Below are 19,297 nucleotides of genomic sequence, written 5' to 3' on the forward strand. Positions count from 1 at the left end.
TTCACAGCACTCTGACGAGAAAGAGTGCATTCAGCTTGGTATGAGCGTTGCTTGAAGTAATCAATTTTGTTATTAAATATTATTGAATAAAAAATATTTACAAAACATACAATTATGTTGTAGGACAAAAAAGATTTGTGAAACCTTGCCTGGCTTTGTTTTCAAGAGAATGGACTGTGAAATTAAGTAGGAGCGATTTCATAATTGATTTTCGCGAAAACAAAACGAAAAATGTCATTTTACATTTTCGACTTCATTTTCGCCACGCGCAGAGAATGCATGTAACATTGTTGAAAAATATAAACAAAGCAATATATATGTCGGGTTGTCGGTAGGATTGGAGGTGTGGGCGTGTAATGAATCTTCACCAGTATTAGCCATTATTATGGTACCATACAGAGTTTATTGGCTCAAGTACGGAGATGAGAGATTTGACAAATAACTGCGACGGTTAGACACTCGCGACACTAATGACAATGGTCTTAGATTCGATAACGAATCCGCGGTCAACGGGACTGTTTACTCTTTACTCATCGGCAAAGGTTGTACTCATCTAGGTTGTACTCACAGTTAGCACGTGGAGTAAGCACTCTGTCGAAATGATACCTCAGTCGATAAGATCGTACTCGAAACCCTCACGGTGACGCTGTTTAGGAAAAACAGCTCTCTCGCGGCACCAGGTCTTTTATATTCGTGGAGAAAAGTCTTCGTTCGAAGAGTGAGGGAAATTGCCGTTATTGTTAATTGGTCAGTCTTCGGAAGTGTCATTCGCGGAAAAGACTGTTTGCCTATTTTCGTTAATTAAAGCTTAAGATTTATGACAGGTCATCAGGCTGGCTGAAGATATTTTGCGAATATGTCTCGACAACCGGCAATCAACCTACCCAAAGAATAGGGTCTGCGTATGACGGGCCACGGGACAGAAACCGATAGAATGTTTACTGTCGAGTGCCGCTACAACTATTTCTTTTTATGGAGGGCTATAGACTTTTTCCATAACTTTATTAGACAAAACGTTCGTCCCTTGACCGCGGCTACGTTCGGTAACTGGTTGTCACCTCGAACCCAAACTCAATCTCATAGATTTCAGACAAATACAATCGGGATGAAGGACGGTGATTGCTAAACTACGGCTATGGTAGAATCCAAATTACAATATTAGAGGTTTTTCCCCCGGTTTCAACGGGAAGGCTCTGGTGTCTCACCATCTCCGACATATAAGTAAGCATGTATGCGACAATGATACGACGTATGGTGACAATCGTTTAATGCTACAAAGATATTCTCTTGATGTATACGATCATAGCTTATAAACACTTAGTCAACCGCACGCGCCCGAGCGAGCAATACGCTTCTCTGTCCACCGCGCCAGCACAGACCAACCTGTATGCTGTCTACCATGCATTTTCCTACGTAAGGAGGACTAATATTCACTAATACTTGAAAAACAAAGAAGTATAAAAATTATTTAAGTCATCAATTATATTTTGCGGTAATGATTTTGTTTAACGATTTCACACTTTGTTTATACAAAACATCAAATTAATATTCTATATTTAAGCCATAAAAACATATAGGTAAAATTAAAAACATTAAAGATGACTAAAGATAAATGACACAACTTGAAAGTGAAGTTAAAAATTCATAATGTATTTTAATATTTTTTTATAACGTGATATCGTTCGACTATATCTTTATTTAGTCATAGCTGATGTTATAACATTTTAATTAATTTTAAAACCACTAAATTGGTGCATTTTATTCCATACTGCACTTTATAAAAACAGAAAAAGGGTCGCAATTAATTGGGAACAATTCCAGGTAAATAATAATTGATAATAACAACAACAACAACAACAACAACAACAACAAAAACGCGTTGCTAAAGTAAAAAAGGGAAATCTGCCCGTTCGGTTGGCTAAGTGTTAAGAAAAGTAAAAAAAGCCAACACCACACGGAGTTCCCAAGCGGTCACCCATCTAAGTACTACCCGTGCCCAGCGCTGCTTGACTTTCGTGATCGGACGAGAACGAGTATTTTCAACGCGGTATGAGCGTTGGCTGAAGTAGTTAGTTTTGTTATTGCATGTTATCGAATAAAGAAAATATTGAAGAAAACATACGTGTATGTATGAGAGAAAATGGTATTTTTAGACGTGCATTCAGATATATAAAATCTATTCTGACTTCGTTTCCCAGACAATGAATTGTGAAGTTTCGTCATGTACGTACGCGTATACTTAAAAAGTAGCGAATCAAGTGGACAGAACTTCATAATTGATTTTCTAGAAAACCAAGTCTTGAGTCAAAACTTGTTACTTCATCGTCGACATATTTTTGTATAGGAAATCAGTCCTGCACCATCTTTTCTTCTTTCTTTTAAATTTCTTTTTATTTTACGCGACACTATCATCGATATCTCTAAGTTTCTTTCGCCGAATTCTCAGAAGAACGTATACGCGGCGACCGCCGCGGTAGATCTAATAAACACATGTGTAGTAGGGATATTGAGGGGCAACAAAGGAAAGACTCCGTGGTTTCGAACAAAAGCATCAGTTAGTCTATCTCAAGCTGCGAAGTACGACAGATCTCGTTATACGCAAACCACTAACAAAACCTTAATTGTTATATTTTCGTCTTAATTGTTCATTGTTAATCGTTGACTGAAATTGTTGCTTCTTGATTTATTATTAAACTTTTGTTAACAAATCCAGTGTAGTTTTCCGTATGCACTCATTCCAACCACCTCTATTCTCTTAATAGAAATAGGGGATCAATCAGTTCGTGGCGTCGATTGTTTAATCGTAACGAGAATTTACAACTCTTGTTGACGCGTTATCTCGCGATCGCGTCTCTCCGCGAACGGTTAAAACACCGGCCAAAAACAGCGTCGCCGTTACGTGTAACGGTCGAACGAAGACGAATTCGAATTTGAATTTTCCGACTCCCTCCCAGCCAGTAAGAAACCTAACAGAAACCCAAATAGAAAAGAGTTTAGTATCTATCAGCATCTACGAGTATCTTTCTGTATCGACGAGCTATCCAAGTGTTATCACAAGTTATCTACCGAGTTATCGACGATTATCTAGCGAGCATTTACTGAGTATTAATTAGTAATTTTACTTTGCGATTTATACTGTGTACGAGCGACTCAGCGAATATAATCTGTATATGTATTTATCATTTTTAAATATATTCAACGGTTACGACAACAAGCTATAACGTCCAGTAAATATCACGGCCAAATATCCTATTTACCAGTCCTCTACACTTTCATTGCAAAGAACCAGTACATTCTATTCTAGCAAACAAAATTTTGGCATTAGTACAATTTTTACGAACTCTTATTTTCTCTTTGAAATGTTCCGATGTATTCTTAAAACTCTCTGCTATTTCTTTTGCAGCTTTCCTACGCGGGTCATATTACCGTCTTATAATATAATTTTGTATCAGTGCGTTCCCTAAATTTTCTATAATCGCACGTCTTTTTCTCAAACGTATCGGTTTCAATAGTCGGATAACATTTTGCTCTATATGTTTAAAGAACACAGAAGTTCTGAGAGAAAAAAAGGAGAGCAGTAAGAACAAAGAGACCCGGAGAATGCATCAGGGTTAACAAGAACATGAATTTAATTTGTAAATATTTTGGATTCTCGCATCCTTATATTAACCTTCTGCTTAATCAATATTCATTGTTAAGAAACATTTTAAACTCAATCTACAATACAAAGATAAGATACTTTATTTTATATACCACATTGTGAAAATAAAGATAGTTTCTTCTTTACTACATATTTCTTTGCTACATAAAATATTTTATTCGTACTGTAGACCAACAACAACTTAAAATACTATTTCAAATATTTTTCCGATAAATTTGACCCAGCGCTGCTCAAGCACAGTTAACATATTCGCAAAGAAAAATCAGAAACAGAAATAACTTTTAATTATATAAATATCTAACTCGTTATCTAACTCGTCGGTTTCATCAGTCTCTGTAAAATACTGTTTCGAATCAATTTTACAGTCTCTCACACCAGTAGCGACAAGTTTAACCGTAATTAAAAATGTATCATAATCAATACTGAAATAGTCGAGTAATAACAATCTTTTAATGTTTCGAAAATCATATAGAGTAAATAGAAAAGTAATTATTTATGATAATATTGACATAATTCAACCGTTTGAGCCCCGGGGTTTTTGAAAAACCAGGGTCGAAAAGTCCCGAACGACAAGATAACCTCTTAATCGATTGCGAAAAGAAACAAGCGGCATGAAAGCGCTCGTCATGTTCGTTATTCTTATGAAATACATCTATATTTTTATATAACGATACGTCTAACCTGTACAAGTGTTCGATCACTAAAATGTTACTTACCTTCACGTATGCTTGGAGATATCGTTCAAAACTGAAGACTTCGCAGAGGACTGTCCACTGTTCGTTACGTCTGATGGTAAGATTGCATCTGCAGGAGCGCTTGAAGAGCACTGTGAGATTGAAACGGTTCGTTACTCCACGTTTAGCGAATCGGAGGCACTGAAGCTGACTGTCTCCTACGTGTTCACAGTTGAACCACTCGAACGAGACTGCCGGTACCGTTGTTAGACTCGAGCGAGCCCAACACGTATCGAGATACACTCCAACAAGGATGAAAACGGACGACCCCCCCCCCCAAATTCGCACGCTGATTGGTTAGGAAGATAATCGTCAAACGGCATCTTCGTCCGCAAGATGGCGTTTACGACGTTAAGGCGCTCCAAGTGCGGGGGATCCTTTCCGAGAAGAGCGTGAACGATACCTGAATGAATGCCATGCTATGATGTTACTGTGCGAGAGGTAAGGGGCGCTCGACCGTTCGGACCGTTAAAATCCGTCAATTACCCTTACAAGAAACTCATAGCATAGGAAATTAGAAATACTGCTATGAATGTTGAAGGGAATCGTTTTAGCTATCGGAGTACCCTTACAAAATAACGCCTTGACTGCGAAAGCGAACTACAACGAGAAAAAAGCTACGTACTATCCAAAATAAACAATCTAAAATACAGCTATTTTTACGATGAAACAGAAGATGAGCAAACAAAATAAAAAAAAAATATGCCTAAAAAAACTCAGCCAGCACGTTTCCACAGACAAATAAAATTTCTAGGTTAAAAGAACCAAACTCTATCTCTTCTTTCATACTGTCTCCAGAGAAAGCTCCCCTCCTCCAAGATGCAGGTATAGCGATACAGAACACCAATAAAAACATGAAGTCTAGTTATTTTATGACATGTAAAACAACGGAAAAACTATATATTATCGACACTCACTTTTCCAAAACATACACACACACACGCGAAGACATGGGTCGAGAACAATTAAACAGAATTATCATTGCCGAAACAAACAAACTGAAAAATAAATAGAGCGAGACATATCGCTAAATAAGACAACCTTCATATTTTCTAATGAAAACTCCTCGGACAAACCCAAACAACCACACACAGAAATAAACTTCTTTGCAAATTATAACCGAATAAAAATCATTTTCTCTAAATTAAACAATTAAAAATCATCCGGTTTCGACGACATCCTGAACATTCTGCTCAAACAGAATAAAATGTTATTATACAGTGCTCCTTAATAATTTTAAGAGCCATCACAAAAGAAAAAAAATAAAAACCGTTCCTTGCTCTCAAACCTGCGATATTATGTATCCTAGCCAACGTAATCAAAATATTCGAAATAGTCATAAATGACACCCTAATCTCCTTTTGCACAAAAAATAAGGTAATCCCCCCCCCCCAAAAAAATCAATTCGGCTTCTTTAACAATCAATTTTTAATAATCTTTATTCTAAGCATGAAGAAATTGCAATGTTTTAGTATCATGCGACCATTACCATACATTATATCATTTTCATTTTGGCACACACATGTTTCATTAAATATTCTATTTCTTTGACCATCAAAGACAAATAAAAAAATTACTTATTTCAGCCAACGCTCATACCGCGCTGAGTGCACTCGTTCTCGTATACATCTGACTGCCTAACGCTTGAAACACAGACCGAAACACCCAGGTACAACTACAAAAAGACAGACTGGAAAAAGTTCCAAAACCTACTCGAACAGAACTGCGACATAAAAATCTATAACAATGTCAACCTAACAGACAGACAAATCGACTCGTTCATAGACGAAATAGAAAAACATATACAAATCGTCCTACAAGAATCCGTACCGACGCTAAAGAAAAAGATTCCTGCGAGCCCTATGTAAACTATAAAATAAAAAAACTACAACGAGATAAAAGCTACATACTATCCAAATTAAACAACCTAACATACAACTACTCTTACGACAAAAGAGAAGATATAGTGTTCCTAAAGTACCTGTTATACAAAATAAAATCACAACTAAAACAAGAATTCGCAAACTCTATAAGTCAAGAATGGACAAGCAAAATAAAAAATATCTCCAAAAAAGACTCTGCTAGCATGTTCTCGCATATAAATCAAATTTTCAGACCAAAGGAACAAAACTCACTTTACCATCATACCCTCGTTCGTTTCTTCACTTTTCCGAACGAAAAGTGTGAAAAACGAATCAGCATTGTTAGTTCAAAGGATACACTCAAACCGAGCTTTCCTCGGTGATGATACGAGAACAGCTCGGGACTGAAAATACAAACTCTCATCAGTCAACATCTCTCAGATCAGTCGCGTAAACAGCGCTTATAAAGTTGTGTTATTTAATAAAGTTTCATAGAAAAGAAACATAAAGTTCCGTTACGGCTCAACCTTCTTGTCTTTAAAACGTAAGCCTTAAGGGACAAGAGAAAGTTGGTAAAGGAAGATACAGAACGTGAGAAAATCCAAGTTTCCCGTATCTAGCCTTGGTAAACAATAAATGTAAAGGACACTTGAAAGGAAAGATCCTTGCTTGGTCTGAAGGACCTTAACTATGAAAATGGCCAGATTTATGGTCGGTCCCTAAGCCTATCGAAGGTACCCAGTAAGGATGTGTAGACATCTGGCATCCATCTTGCCCGCGGTGTGTGACGTGGTCTCTGAAGCGGTGCGATGGTCTCGGATGTCACAATAACTTCGTAATATCTAAAACAACCGAAAAACTAGACATTATCGGCACCCACTTTTCCAAAACACACACAACACGAACACATAGGTCGAGAACAACTAAACAGAATTATTATTGAGGTGGTATATGTCGTGATTGCGTACACGAGAAATACTCCTGATTTTTAACAATAACGTTTATTACTTTTGACAGCTAACAACAAATAACGATTAACAAAAGATAACGATTCACAACAGTTATCTTTTAACAACGCTTGATAACAAATGATGCTTAACGCTGGCTATCAGAGGTCGACTCTCAACTTTCTGTGTTTGCTACGCGTAATCCCTCGCACTTTGCAGTTCGGGACAGACTGAATCTCTTTGATTCAAAAGCCACGCCGATTCTTTTCTTTGTTGGCCATCGATATCGTGCTCGTTTGGTAAAGTCCGCGACGGTTGCTGGGTATGCGTTCTCCCGAAGATTCGGCGAAAGAGCCGTAGGGATAACGATGGCACATTAGGAATGTCGGCATAGCGCTTTAAAGATAAAGAGCTTTGTGCCGGGAAGCCGTTGGAAATTTCCGAGGTCGAGTGCCGCCTCATTATCACCGACGCAACAAACTCAAGAATAAAATATTCTGCATATTCTCAAACGAAAACACCTCGGACATCCTCAAACAGCCAGAACCAGATATAAACTACTTTACGAATTACAACCAACTAGAAATAATCATCTCCAAACAACAGAAAATCCTCCGGCTTCGATCTTACCGGCTCGAAACACTTATCTAACAAAATGAAATGGTACTACATAGTACTCTTCGACAATGCGCTAAATAACACGTGTTTTTCCAGAAGATGAAAAAAAGCCAAATTAATAGCCATAAAAAAAAAAAAAAAAATAAAGACGGTTCATCACCTGCAAATCTATAAACCTCCTCCCCAACATAAGCCAACTATTCGTTTTGAAGTGGTCACCACTTCTACGAAATAATAGAGACAAAAAAACTAATACCGGATCACCAATTTGGTTTCAGAAACAAACACTCCACGATAGAGCAAATGCACAGGCTTATAAACGAAATAATAGTAGCACTAGAAAACAAGGAATACTGCACAGCCCTCTTTATAGACATAGAGAAAGCATTCGATAAAATTAACCATGAAAGTCTACTACAAACAATTAGGAAACAATTCCCGGAGCAAATACACCACTTAATAAAATCCTACCTAAGCAGCAGAACCTTCGTAATAAAAATCAAGGACACACATTCTCAAGTTAAAGACATCAAGGCCGGGGTACCACAAGGAAGCGTCCTAGGCCCAATACTATACACATTATACACGGCGAACATACCAACAACTACCAACAGCACAGTATTGACATTCGCGGACGACACAGCTATACTAGTCAGGCATACTAACCCAGAAACGGCAGTCAAAATACTACAAGAACATATCGTAAAAATAGAAAATTGGCTACAAGAAAAACAAATAAAAGCAAACCCCAATAAATGCAACCATATTACATTCACGCTACGGAAAAAGATACCACCAAACATCCTATTGAACGGCACGCATATAACGCAAACAAAGCATGTCAAATACCTAGGACTCCACTTAGATCAAAAACTCACCAGGAAACTACACATCAAATCAATAGTAGAAAAAATACAGAAAACAATGAGACAAATGCATTGGCTAACATGCCGAAAATCCAAGCTAAGCACAGAAAATAAATTAAAAATATATAAAACGATCATAAAACCAATCTGGACGTACGGAATACCATTATGGGGGACGGCAGCAATGAGCCATATAAACAAAATAGAGGCTAAAATCCTCAGAACAATAGTAAACGGACCTTGGTACGTCAGAAACGAAGATATACGGAGGGACCTGGGAATGCCAACGGTCAAGGAAGAAATCAGCAGATACTCCGAGAAATACAAATCAAGAATAGCAACACACTCAAACCGGCTAGCTGCGGAAACATACAAAACCATAAACATGGACAGAAGACTAAAAAGGAAGCACCCAGCAGAACTTATAAAGGACATAACCTAACAAACACGAGGATGGTACCCCACTGGGGGTAGCCACCAACATGCTAATTTAACCGTTAAAAAATTCCACCAAATGTCCAAATTGGACAAATTGTGAATTTTAATAAATAAATAAAAAAAAAAACTGAGTCTAGGTCAAGAACCCATAGCGGAAGAAGCCATACAACTTTCCGCGAACGAAGGCCACTGGGTAATTTTGCAAAATGTCCATTTGGTGAGGAAATGGTTGCCTACATTGGAAGAAAAAATGGAACAGTGCTCGGAGAATCCACATGATGATTATCGTTTGTTCATTAATGCGGAACCCAGTCCTGATCCTCATGAATCAATAATACCTCAGGTAATAAACAATTGTACAATTTGAAAAAGCAAAAGAAAATATGCACTTTTAATTAAGTTAACATGTGCTAATTATATTCTTTAACCCTCCGTCGGTAATATGGTCTTCATGCCTTTGTTAGACAAAACGTTCATCCCTTACGTTCGGCGACTGGTTGTCGCCTCGAGCCAGAGCTCACTATAATAAATCTCAAATAAGTACAGTCGGATCGAATGACAACAGTTTCTTAATACGGCTATGGTGAAATCTAAATTACAGTACTAGGGGTCTTCCCAAAGTTCCGAAGGGAAGGTTCCGGTGTTCTTTCATCTCCGACATATATATATATATGTATATATGAAATTTATGTATAACGTTCAGAGATAAGTAATTATTAATATAATTAGATACGGTATCAGCAATGATTTTCTGTAATTTTTTCAAACAACGCTTTCCGTAGAATAATTTTCTGTTTAGTAAAATGTGGTTTATTCTCATTCAAAATATGTTTAAACAAATTTATAAAATTATAACAAGCTTGTAAATTATATACTAAATTTACATATATGTATGTACAAAAAAAATTTTTTTTTTTTGCGTCAGTCCTACCCATTCAACTTCGGTGATCTAACAATCAGCGTATCTGTATTATTTAATTACCTGGAAAATAGTATCAAAGTACCTTGGGAGGATCTTCGTTACTTATTTGGAGAAATAATGTATGGAGGTCACATAACAGATGATTGGGATAGAAGATTATGCAAGACATATTTAGTAGAATATTTGAAAACGGAATTAGTCGAAGGTATATATAATAATTCACAATAATATTTCCAATGTATTCGATTTATTAAATCTATTTTTAAGTTCAATTTTTCTATAAAACTTTAAGTTTGTAAATACTTTATTGGTCTCTTCTTATAATAATCAAAACTTTTTAATATTGAAACGAAATATGTTTTATATCAGTAATTCTTTACTATTTAATGATTACTATTCGTTTCCTTCTCTTATTTTGTATATATAAGGTGTTGGTAGTACGTGTAGAGTGCCAAAGAAATACTCGGCGTTTTGTTTAACAGTAAATGTATTCTCGCTTAACGACTTTGTTACACGTCTCGACTCGCGACTTGAGCGGATAATAATTTACTCACGTTTCTCGATTTCGACTGCAATCACGCTTCTTGGTCACCACTCATCTCTCAATCCATTTCGTTTCTTTTTATCACCTCTCAATATCCCCACTACGCACGCGTTCGTTAGACTTTCGCGACCGTGGTCACGCACTCCTTCTTTCGAGTGTTTGACGAAAGGACCGTAGGAATATCGATGGCTCATTAGACCTGTCGACGCTTAGCCTTCGTCGTGACCTTGCTTATGTTTTGTCGGTCTCTCGTAAACAGTCTATGTGGTATACTATGTACCGATGAAACCGTTGGAAAGTTCTTTGCTGTCGAATGCCGCTACATATCACTTTGGATGATTATTATAACATAAGCGATTTTTCAAGGTAATAATACAATTTCAATTTATTTCTTATTTGAAGAGTAAATCTTTCACTTTATAGAAGTTTATAAACTCTAATAAAAAGATTAATGATTTTCGCACACACTTATGTTTCTTTAAATATTCTATTTCTTTGACCATCAAATACAAATAAAAAAATCACTTATTTCAGCCAACGCTCATACCGCGTTGAGTGCACTCGTTCTCGTCCGATCACGAAAGTTAAGCAGCGCCGGGCACGGATAGTACTTGGATGGGTGACCGCCTGGGAACTCCGTGTGGTGTTGGCTTTTTTTTATTTTCCCAATCTATTTTATTTTTCTTAACTATCAACCTTTAAGAATCTATAATCTAAGCATCGAGAAAAAGATATGTTTTGCTATAACACGACTATTACCTCGCATTATATCAATCTCATTTTTGCACATACCAATGTTTCCTTAAATATTCTATTTTTTATATCAAACACAAATAAGATTAATGATAAGACTTCTCTTATTATTCTTGAATTAGTACAAGTACATATCAAATACGTATGGTAAAATGTAACGTAAAATGTAAGGTTCGTTAAATTGTACACAGGGTATACTAGAATCAGCCATAAAGATCACGAACGAACCACCATCTGCAATTCAAGCGAATATTCATAAGGCGTTGGATAACTTTACCCATGAAACTTTTGAATCCTGCAGCAAGGAAACTAAATTCAAAGCAATATTATTTGCACTTTGTTATTATCACGCAGTACTTGCAGAACGTAGAAAACTTGAGACGCAAGGATTAATAATAAATAATTAAATAATTTAGAGCGTAACTAAGCATAAATAGCAATTAAACAAATTTCTCTATTACTATGTTAATCGTTGTTAAAAGAGCAAATTTACATATATATATACATACGTATTATATATTGGATATATGTCGGTTTCACATTATGATTAGTGAACCCGATTCGTTATTGATCATCCTAGGATTATTGTGTTTAGCTTTTCGAGTATCTAATTACCACGGTTACTTGTCAAATTCTATAATAATCATATCTGAGCTACTAAATATCTTCCTTATTGCATAACAACAATGTCTAATCCAAATGACGATTCGTTAGACGCCCCTAACCCTAATCATAATGTGAACCCGACATATATATGTACATGTGTATATTCAAATATTTAAAATTATTAATAATGAAAGATATCTTAACTATATTTTTAAATATTTTTAATATTTTATTTCAAGTACATTTATTTAAATAAACTCACTAGTTTTCATCATTAACAAAATTCAGTTACAATTTGTATAAATTTTATTCCAGAGTAATAATAGATTTTTCACAAAAACTTTACAGATCAGCACCAAGAGGGGGCACATATATAAACGGATTGTACATGGATGGTGCACGATGAGACGTTCAAACAGGATGTATCATAGACTCTCGATTTAAGGAATTGTTTCCATTATTACCAATAATGTATATTAGGGCGTTTATACTGGACAAACGAGATTTAAAGAATACGTATGAATTGTCCTGTGTATAAAACACGATCGCGTCCTACTCACGTATGAACGTTGAAATTAAGAACTAAAGAGAGAGCTAGTAAGTGGATTCTTGGTGGAGTGGCAATTCTATTACAAATCTAATCTTATAAATTAAATTATGGACTAAATATGCAATTAAAATAAAGATTTTCGAAATTGTCAAAGAGTGTTGGTATACAAAAATGTTAATTCGTACACACATTCTGTAACAAAAGGATTCTATGATCGCCAATTTGAAATTGAATTTTTAAATTAAAAAATAGAAATTATTACAATTATATAAAAAGAGTTGTTTATTTGCAATTATTAAAAACATTTTATACATGTTAAAAATTGTTGGTACCAGTCCTTATCTTCTATTGAACCCATATTTTTTTCTTTCATAGTATAGATCAGTCTCTCCACTCCCAAGATTTACAATCTATGGACAATCTATGAACATTGCTGCAACAAACCAAATTTCAAATCTTATTCTATTATAACACATTATAAGTCATATATATATATATATATATAAATGTCAGCACATTCTGTCTTCCTTGATATGCCGTAACTGTCTACAACTTTTGATTTTATTTAGATATATTTTCATATCTTTTTTATGAAAATACTTATCTAAATGAATTAAAATCAAGCACTCTATATGGTACTTTTATTGCTGGAGTACATAATACTTAGTATAGTAGTGCTGCACAGTCTCTATTCGATTGACATTGTCATAGAAAAAGAATTGATAACGTGCTTTAAACAAGATTTAGATGTAAATCCAGCATACTATTTAAAATGAAAGTTGTAAATTGAAGTATCTCTTAAATACATAAACGAGAAAATTATGTAAATATTTCTCCCTTTCTTTCTCCATCTCTTCCTTTCTCACAATCTCCCTCTGCTTGCTAAAAAATATGCATATAATATTAACAAATTGCTTTTATTAAAAATTGTATAAATTACAAAATATGAGAAATGAACTATACATTTATTATAATTATATCAATCAGGTTGATCAATGTCCATTTCAGATTGAAACATTACTTTATTTATTGTAATTCCAGCCCATATGGGACCAGAGAAATAAACTATACTTTTAAAAGATTGAAGCATTAAATTTATAAATTTTTCTTCAAAAAAGTTATTTAGATGTTTCCCACTCGTCTGAAAAGTCGTGAACAATACAATTGAATTCCTTTTGTTGCCTTTCTTATTTTAAATAAAATAAAAATTTCACAAGATATATACATATATATGTAAACTCCCTAAGAGTTCAAACGCGGATGAACATAGGAACTTTCTCTGTTTAACGGACGGTGTGACGATTTTCAGGTAGAAAACTCAAAGCTTGTACAAAGCTTTGTTAGTTATTATTATTTATTGTTATTAAATATCATCAATTGTTGTTTACCTCTGTATTTTATTTATGTATTGTTACAATAAATTTGATTTTCAGACTTAAGAATCGATCCTTGAATTATCCGAGAATTGGACTTTATAAATCGATTTTCGCTACGCCTTTGAAAGTTAACCTACGTATCGTCATGAACGAAAACGCGAAAGGGGAGAAAATAGGGGGTATAGGGAATCTATAAGAAGACCAGAAGACGAAGTATGCTATATTTTCCAGCCGGAATATCAAGCAAGAAATTACCATCAGCAGTTATTCAATTTACCAACAGTGAAGAAGGCCGCAAACAGTCCAACCAAGGTAGGCCAGTATAGAAACGTTAAACTCACGATGGATGACGAGACGGCAGCGGTATATATCGATACGGATTTAAACTTCGTATTCCGAGGCATTTTCCTAGAGGAAGCAGAAATTACCCCCATGCCTTAGAGAAAGAACGATTAATGTTTGAGGTAAAGAGGAAAATGGCTGAGGATACATTACATTGTCATTTGAATATCCATCGATATCCGAGATAAAATCGAGAGAGAAATTATACAATCAACAAATGACCTAATGGGAATCTTGGGACAATACGAAGTTCAGAGAAAAAGGAAAGAAACACAAGAAAGAAAGGTAAACCTGGACAAAAATGCAATGACAAAAACTAACTACTTTTGTAATATAGGTGACAAAATAAGATACTTCTGTTTAAAGACTCTTACAAAGCTCATGATATTTACAAATAAATTTATAAATAGTTATAATAATTGATATACATATATTGTATTCAAATGAAATTGCAGTTCTAAATAATAAAGTTTATATGCGAAGAAATTTTATTTTTATCAATGTATTTCTTTAAAATCATCTCCATTAGAATATAAGATTTTTAAAGTTTCTTCATTCCCTACTTTTACTTTATTTTCATTATAACAATGTAGGTAAAGTATTATATACAAAATGTATAAAATAGATACATTAAAAACATTCATTTAATCAATCCATTTAATCATAAACAATTTTTAATTTTTGTCTTTCTTTACCTACCCTGTCTAAACTATTCGAGAGGATGCTCATGAATCGTCTCCTTCCACTCCTAGAAGAATTGAAAACACTCCCAGATCACCAATTCGGCTTCCGAAAACAACACTCAACAGTAGAGCAAATCCACCGCATAATCCACATGATCAGCCAAACCCTCGAAAAGAAAAAATACTGCTCAGCGGTATTCCTAGACATCCAACAGGCATTCGACAAAGTATGGCATGAAGGGCTATTATACAAGCTTAAAAAAGTCCTACCTCACACTTACTACTCCATCCTAAAGTCCTACCTAACCAAAAGACAATTCATGGTTAAATACGTAGACGCCATTATCACAACTTTCCCAATAGAAGAGGGCATACCCCTAAGTAGTGTCCTGGGATCCCTTCTATTCTCCATCTACACTGCCGACTTACCAATATCAACAGGAATAACCATAGCAACATTTGCCGACGACACAGCGCTATTAGCGTCCCACGCCAACCCGACAATAGCCTCATCCACTTTCCAGCGAGGTCTGGACTCAATGGAAAAGTAGTACCATAAATGGAGCTTCAAAATTAATGAAAAAAAATCCACACATGTAACCTTCACGCTGCGAAAACAAACCTGCCCACAGGTCTCCATTAACAATATAACAGTTCCCAACAAGGACACAATCAGATACCTGGGCATGACTCTGGACAGGAGATTTGTTTATGACAATTTTGACCAGGAAAGTGAGGGCAATAGTCACTGCTTCTGATTGGATAGCAAAAATGTGGGTGGGAAAGGAAGGCGTCTAGCCGCCCCCGAGTTGCTAGCGGGAGATGCCAAACGTGATCTTCACGTAGTAGACAATAAATTGAAGGAACACTTGAAATAAAAGGCACTTGCATGGTCCGAACCTTGCTCGTGAAACGTTTAAACTTACGCAAAATCATTCGAACGCTGCGAGCAAACGACCAGTGGTTTCTTAATTTCACTACTCCAATGCCTTCCACGTAACACAGTTGTTTAAGTCCGTGAACCCTCGACCGTGAACCTCCGAGCAGGACGGACCTCTCAGCCCAGTAAGGGATATCAGGCGTAGGTCCTGACAGTGAGCGCGTCATCTACACAGTATCCAGTGAGGGAAAAAAAAAGAAAGAGTGGCAGAAAGTGAAAAATAGTGTAAAATAGTGCTCGTATTACCCTCGCTATAAACAAAAATAAAAATGGAAGACAAAGAGAATGAAATTATGGAGGCGGAACCCACCATAAGCCCAACAAAAAAAGGCATTAAAAGGACGATTGAAAGCAAAAGACAAATGCAGATAGCAGCAGCAGCATTAGACCTGCCGCACAAAAGACGCGGAAACTCAACCCGCCATCCAACCTGATAAGCAGGAATAAAAGGTATAACAGCCAAGAAAGTATAAACGAGGAAGAAAACGAGACACGAGAAGCGTACTACGAAAAAAACGAAAATATGAGGCAAGAAAGAAGCCCCCAGCCAACGGCAATTCCAATATAAAACAGATTTGAAGCCCTACAAGCACAAGAACCCAGCTCTTCGCAGCTGCAGAAAAATCAAAATACGATCATTGAAAGCATAAAAAAAAGTGATATACTAAGAAAAAAAGCAAACAGATAGCCTACGCCCCTGGCCACGTCACCAGAAACCAGGAACAAAAGCAAAGACGCTCGGACAATCACCTACCCCGCCGCACTGATGAAAAAAGCAACATCGCAAGCGCAGCCTTCGCAAACAAACAAACCCAAAGGCCCTTCACCACTTACAACGCCACTGAAGGGACAGACGCATAAGGGCCTGCCCATCAGCCACCCTGCTGAAGACCACGCGGACGCCCCCACATCGGCAAAAGGGGCCAGGCCCCCCCAATCAACATAACGCTCCAAGACCCGAAAGACACGATCGCCCTCATGGAATATTCTCTCAAAATCAGGAATTTCCACATTAAAAGAATCCATTCAGGTAAGCATGTTCTATATCTTCAAAGTCTGAACGATTACGCCAAAGCAAAGAAAAAAGACTGGCCACAGCCAACACGGCATATTACACATACACACCTAAATCTCAAAAACCCCACAGTTACTTACTAAAAGGGCTAGGTAATAGCTTTACAGAAGCAGAAATACTAGAAGACCTCAATGCCCTAAAAATAGAACAAGTTAACTTCACCAAAGTGACTCGATTCACAACAAGAAAATCAAGGGAGAACAACACATTGCTCCCAATCTATGTAATTCAAGTCTCCCCCGATAGCAACATTGGGAACCTACTAAAAATAAACAGACTTAACTATCTGAAAATAGCATGGGAAAAAATTAAAAAAAACGATATCACGCAGTGCTACAAATGCCAGCGAATAGGCCACACAGCACAAAACTGTAACCTAAACTATCGCTGTGTAAAATGCACCGAGCCGCACGGCCCAGGCGAGTGCAAGATAAAAAAAGAAGTCGCAGTAAGCAAAGAAAAAATCTACTGCGTAAATTGCAAAAACTTCGGGCATCCTGCATCATACAAAGGACGCCCAAAACTCGCCGAGCTACGTAAAAAGCTCAATGAAAAAATCATCAAAGCGAAAACAACAAAAACCGAACGAATCGCCCAAATAAGCTGTGAGTATGTCCCCGAGCTCAAGTTCGCGGACATAGTAAAACAAAGAACAAGTGTAAGCCAGACAAGCCCACAACTAACAGATATAGCTGCACGCGTCAATCAAAACCCCAACCCAACGGTAGACACACGCCAACTAAGCATTGTAAACGTCATTGAAGACTTCAAAAAAAGCATACTAAAAGCACTAAGCGATCAACAAACACAACTAAACGAAATAAAAAAAGCATTAAATACGCATGAAGAAAGAATTGACTCCATCTTCAACATCATCGAAAATATAAACGAAGATTAGCCAAAACCCACTCGTCCACCAATTACAGCAAAAAACAAGTGAGATAAAAGTTAAACATCTGAAAATAATTTCAATAAATGCCAATTCTCTAATTTCAAACCAAAAAAGATACAGCATGCTAATCCTAATAAAGAAAGAAACCCCCGACATAGTACTTATCTCAGAAACCAAACTGAACTATAGACACAAAGTGCACTACAAAAACTACTCTATAATAAGACACGACAGACCAAACGCCACCCAAGGAGGAGGAACGGCAATCCTCATAAAACTAACAAGAAACCACTTCGCGCAACCTGCAAAGATAAAGGAAAATAGTGTAATCTTCGGTTGCTTATTTCCAAACGATTCATATTACAAAAATACACTGATGACAGGTTACATCCCCCCGAAGCATTTTTATACCTAGACGAAAGAAACTACCTCCAAGACCAAAATAATATTCCAATAATCTACCATATAAAAAGAAAAATAGGGATTAAAACAATACTGAACGAAGCAAACTCAAATGTACAGACTGTAGACACTAGGTGGAGATACAACATGGCCCTTCCCCAAAAAGACGCAGAAGACAATCATAGAAAATGCATAAAAAAATATTGGTGGATACCGAAACCATAATAAAAATAACAAGAAAAAGAACCACAAAATGACAACACTCAAATCTCCCTCCGTGTAAAATAGTGCAGATATTGTAATCATGTAAATATTGTAAATATTGTAGATACTGTAAATAATTCTACAGGACACCCCTCCGTTCCCCTCACTGTCCACCCTCCCCCGCCCCCTCCCAAAATCCCACAGCCCCACCGAAACCAAAAGTAGACTACCGAACTGTCCTGTTTTTGCGACCAGGTTTTCAGGACAGAGATAGGAAGAAGAAACAATATCATATATAAGCACCGCTCAACAGCGACCTAAATTGAAGTTACAAACTGTAAACCTAAAAATATGTAATCCCGACGCATAAAATATTGCATGTCGTACCGTTACGTATCGGTACTTTTGTCTGATCCATCCCAGAACCGAAATTCATTGTTTTGTAACGGCACTCGACGGTAAAATTCATAACGGTTTCCGTCCAGTGAATCCGCTACACAAAAACCGTGTTTACCGATAGATGAGTTTATTATAGATCCGACAACCTTAGGCGGTTATAGAAAGTTCATCAAAATCCGTCGTTTTTGTCGTGATCATATGCCCTCGAGTCGACTACCCGAAAAGTCAAAATTCGTAAACAAGGTCGAGAGTTCAGCGTCCCTTGGGATCTTTCGAGAATACCTTCGAAATTAAAAATCCAACGCCTTTTGTCAACTCCGACGGTTATAAATATAGCGAATAGGGTAGCGAAGCAACCTTTGTTATCGAGTGACACGAGCAGTAGCAGCTAAGTTGATACTTCCCTTGCGCCGATATATTCGTAATCAGGAATCAAGCCGGCAGTTGTGTTATACGACTAGTGTACACGTAGGGTATACTTTA

The 19,297-nt window shown here is 36.5% G+C and overlaps 1 protein-coding gene, 1 long non-coding RNA gene and 2 other non-coding genes across 30 annotated transcripts in view; 1 reads left to right on the top strand and 3 right to left on the bottom strand.

The window, feature by feature from the left end:
* Positions 1-1,942: 1,942 nt before the first annotated feature.
* On the bottom strand, positions 1,943-2,061 carry LOC126926391 (5S ribosomal RNA). The gene has a single exon (XR_007714527.1). It is a non-coding gene; the product is annotated as a 5S ribosomal RNA (ribosomal RNA).
* A 303-nt stretch (positions 2,062-2,364) lies between these two features.
* Positions 2,365-3,961, bottom strand: LOC126926372 (uncharacterized). Its single transcript, XR_007714519.1, has 2 exons — positions 3,100-3,961; positions 2,365-3,062 (listed from the first exon to the last, which is right to left on the bottom strand). It is a non-coding gene; the product is annotated as an uncharacterized LOC126926372 (long non-coding RNA).
* Positions 3,962-11,125: 7,164 nt separating this feature from the next.
* Positions 11,126-11,244, top strand: LOC126926390 (5S ribosomal RNA). Its single transcript, XR_007714526.1, has one exon. It is a non-coding gene; the product is annotated as a 5S ribosomal RNA (ribosomal RNA).
* Positions 11,245-12,763: 1,519 nt separating this feature from the next.
* LOC126926350 (uncharacterized) overlaps positions 12,764-19,297 on the bottom strand; it is a 44,389-nt gene continuing 37,855 nt past the window's right edge. For 16 of the 27 annotated variants that reach the window (XM_050742688.1, XM_050742689.1, XM_050742683.1 and 13 more), the window contains one exon: positions 12,815-12,934. In XM_050742688.1, coding sequence (XP_050598645.1) covers positions 12,923-12,934 — 12 coding nt within the window. In that variant the 3' untranslated portion in view covers positions 12,815-12,922. Of the gene's footprint in view, positions 12,935-19,297 lie in introns of all 27 variants that reach the window. The other 11 variants (XM_050742682.1, XM_050742673.1, XM_050742669.1 and 8 more) reach the window with 4 other exon arrangements.

This window comes from Bombus affinis, chromosome 17 (genome assembly GCF_024516045.1).
Source record: "Bombus affinis isolate iyBomAffi1 chromosome 17, iyBomAffi1.2, whole genome shotgun sequence".
Lineage (NCBI taxonomy): Eukaryota > Metazoa > Arthropoda > Insecta > Hymenoptera > Apidae > Bombus > Bombus affinis.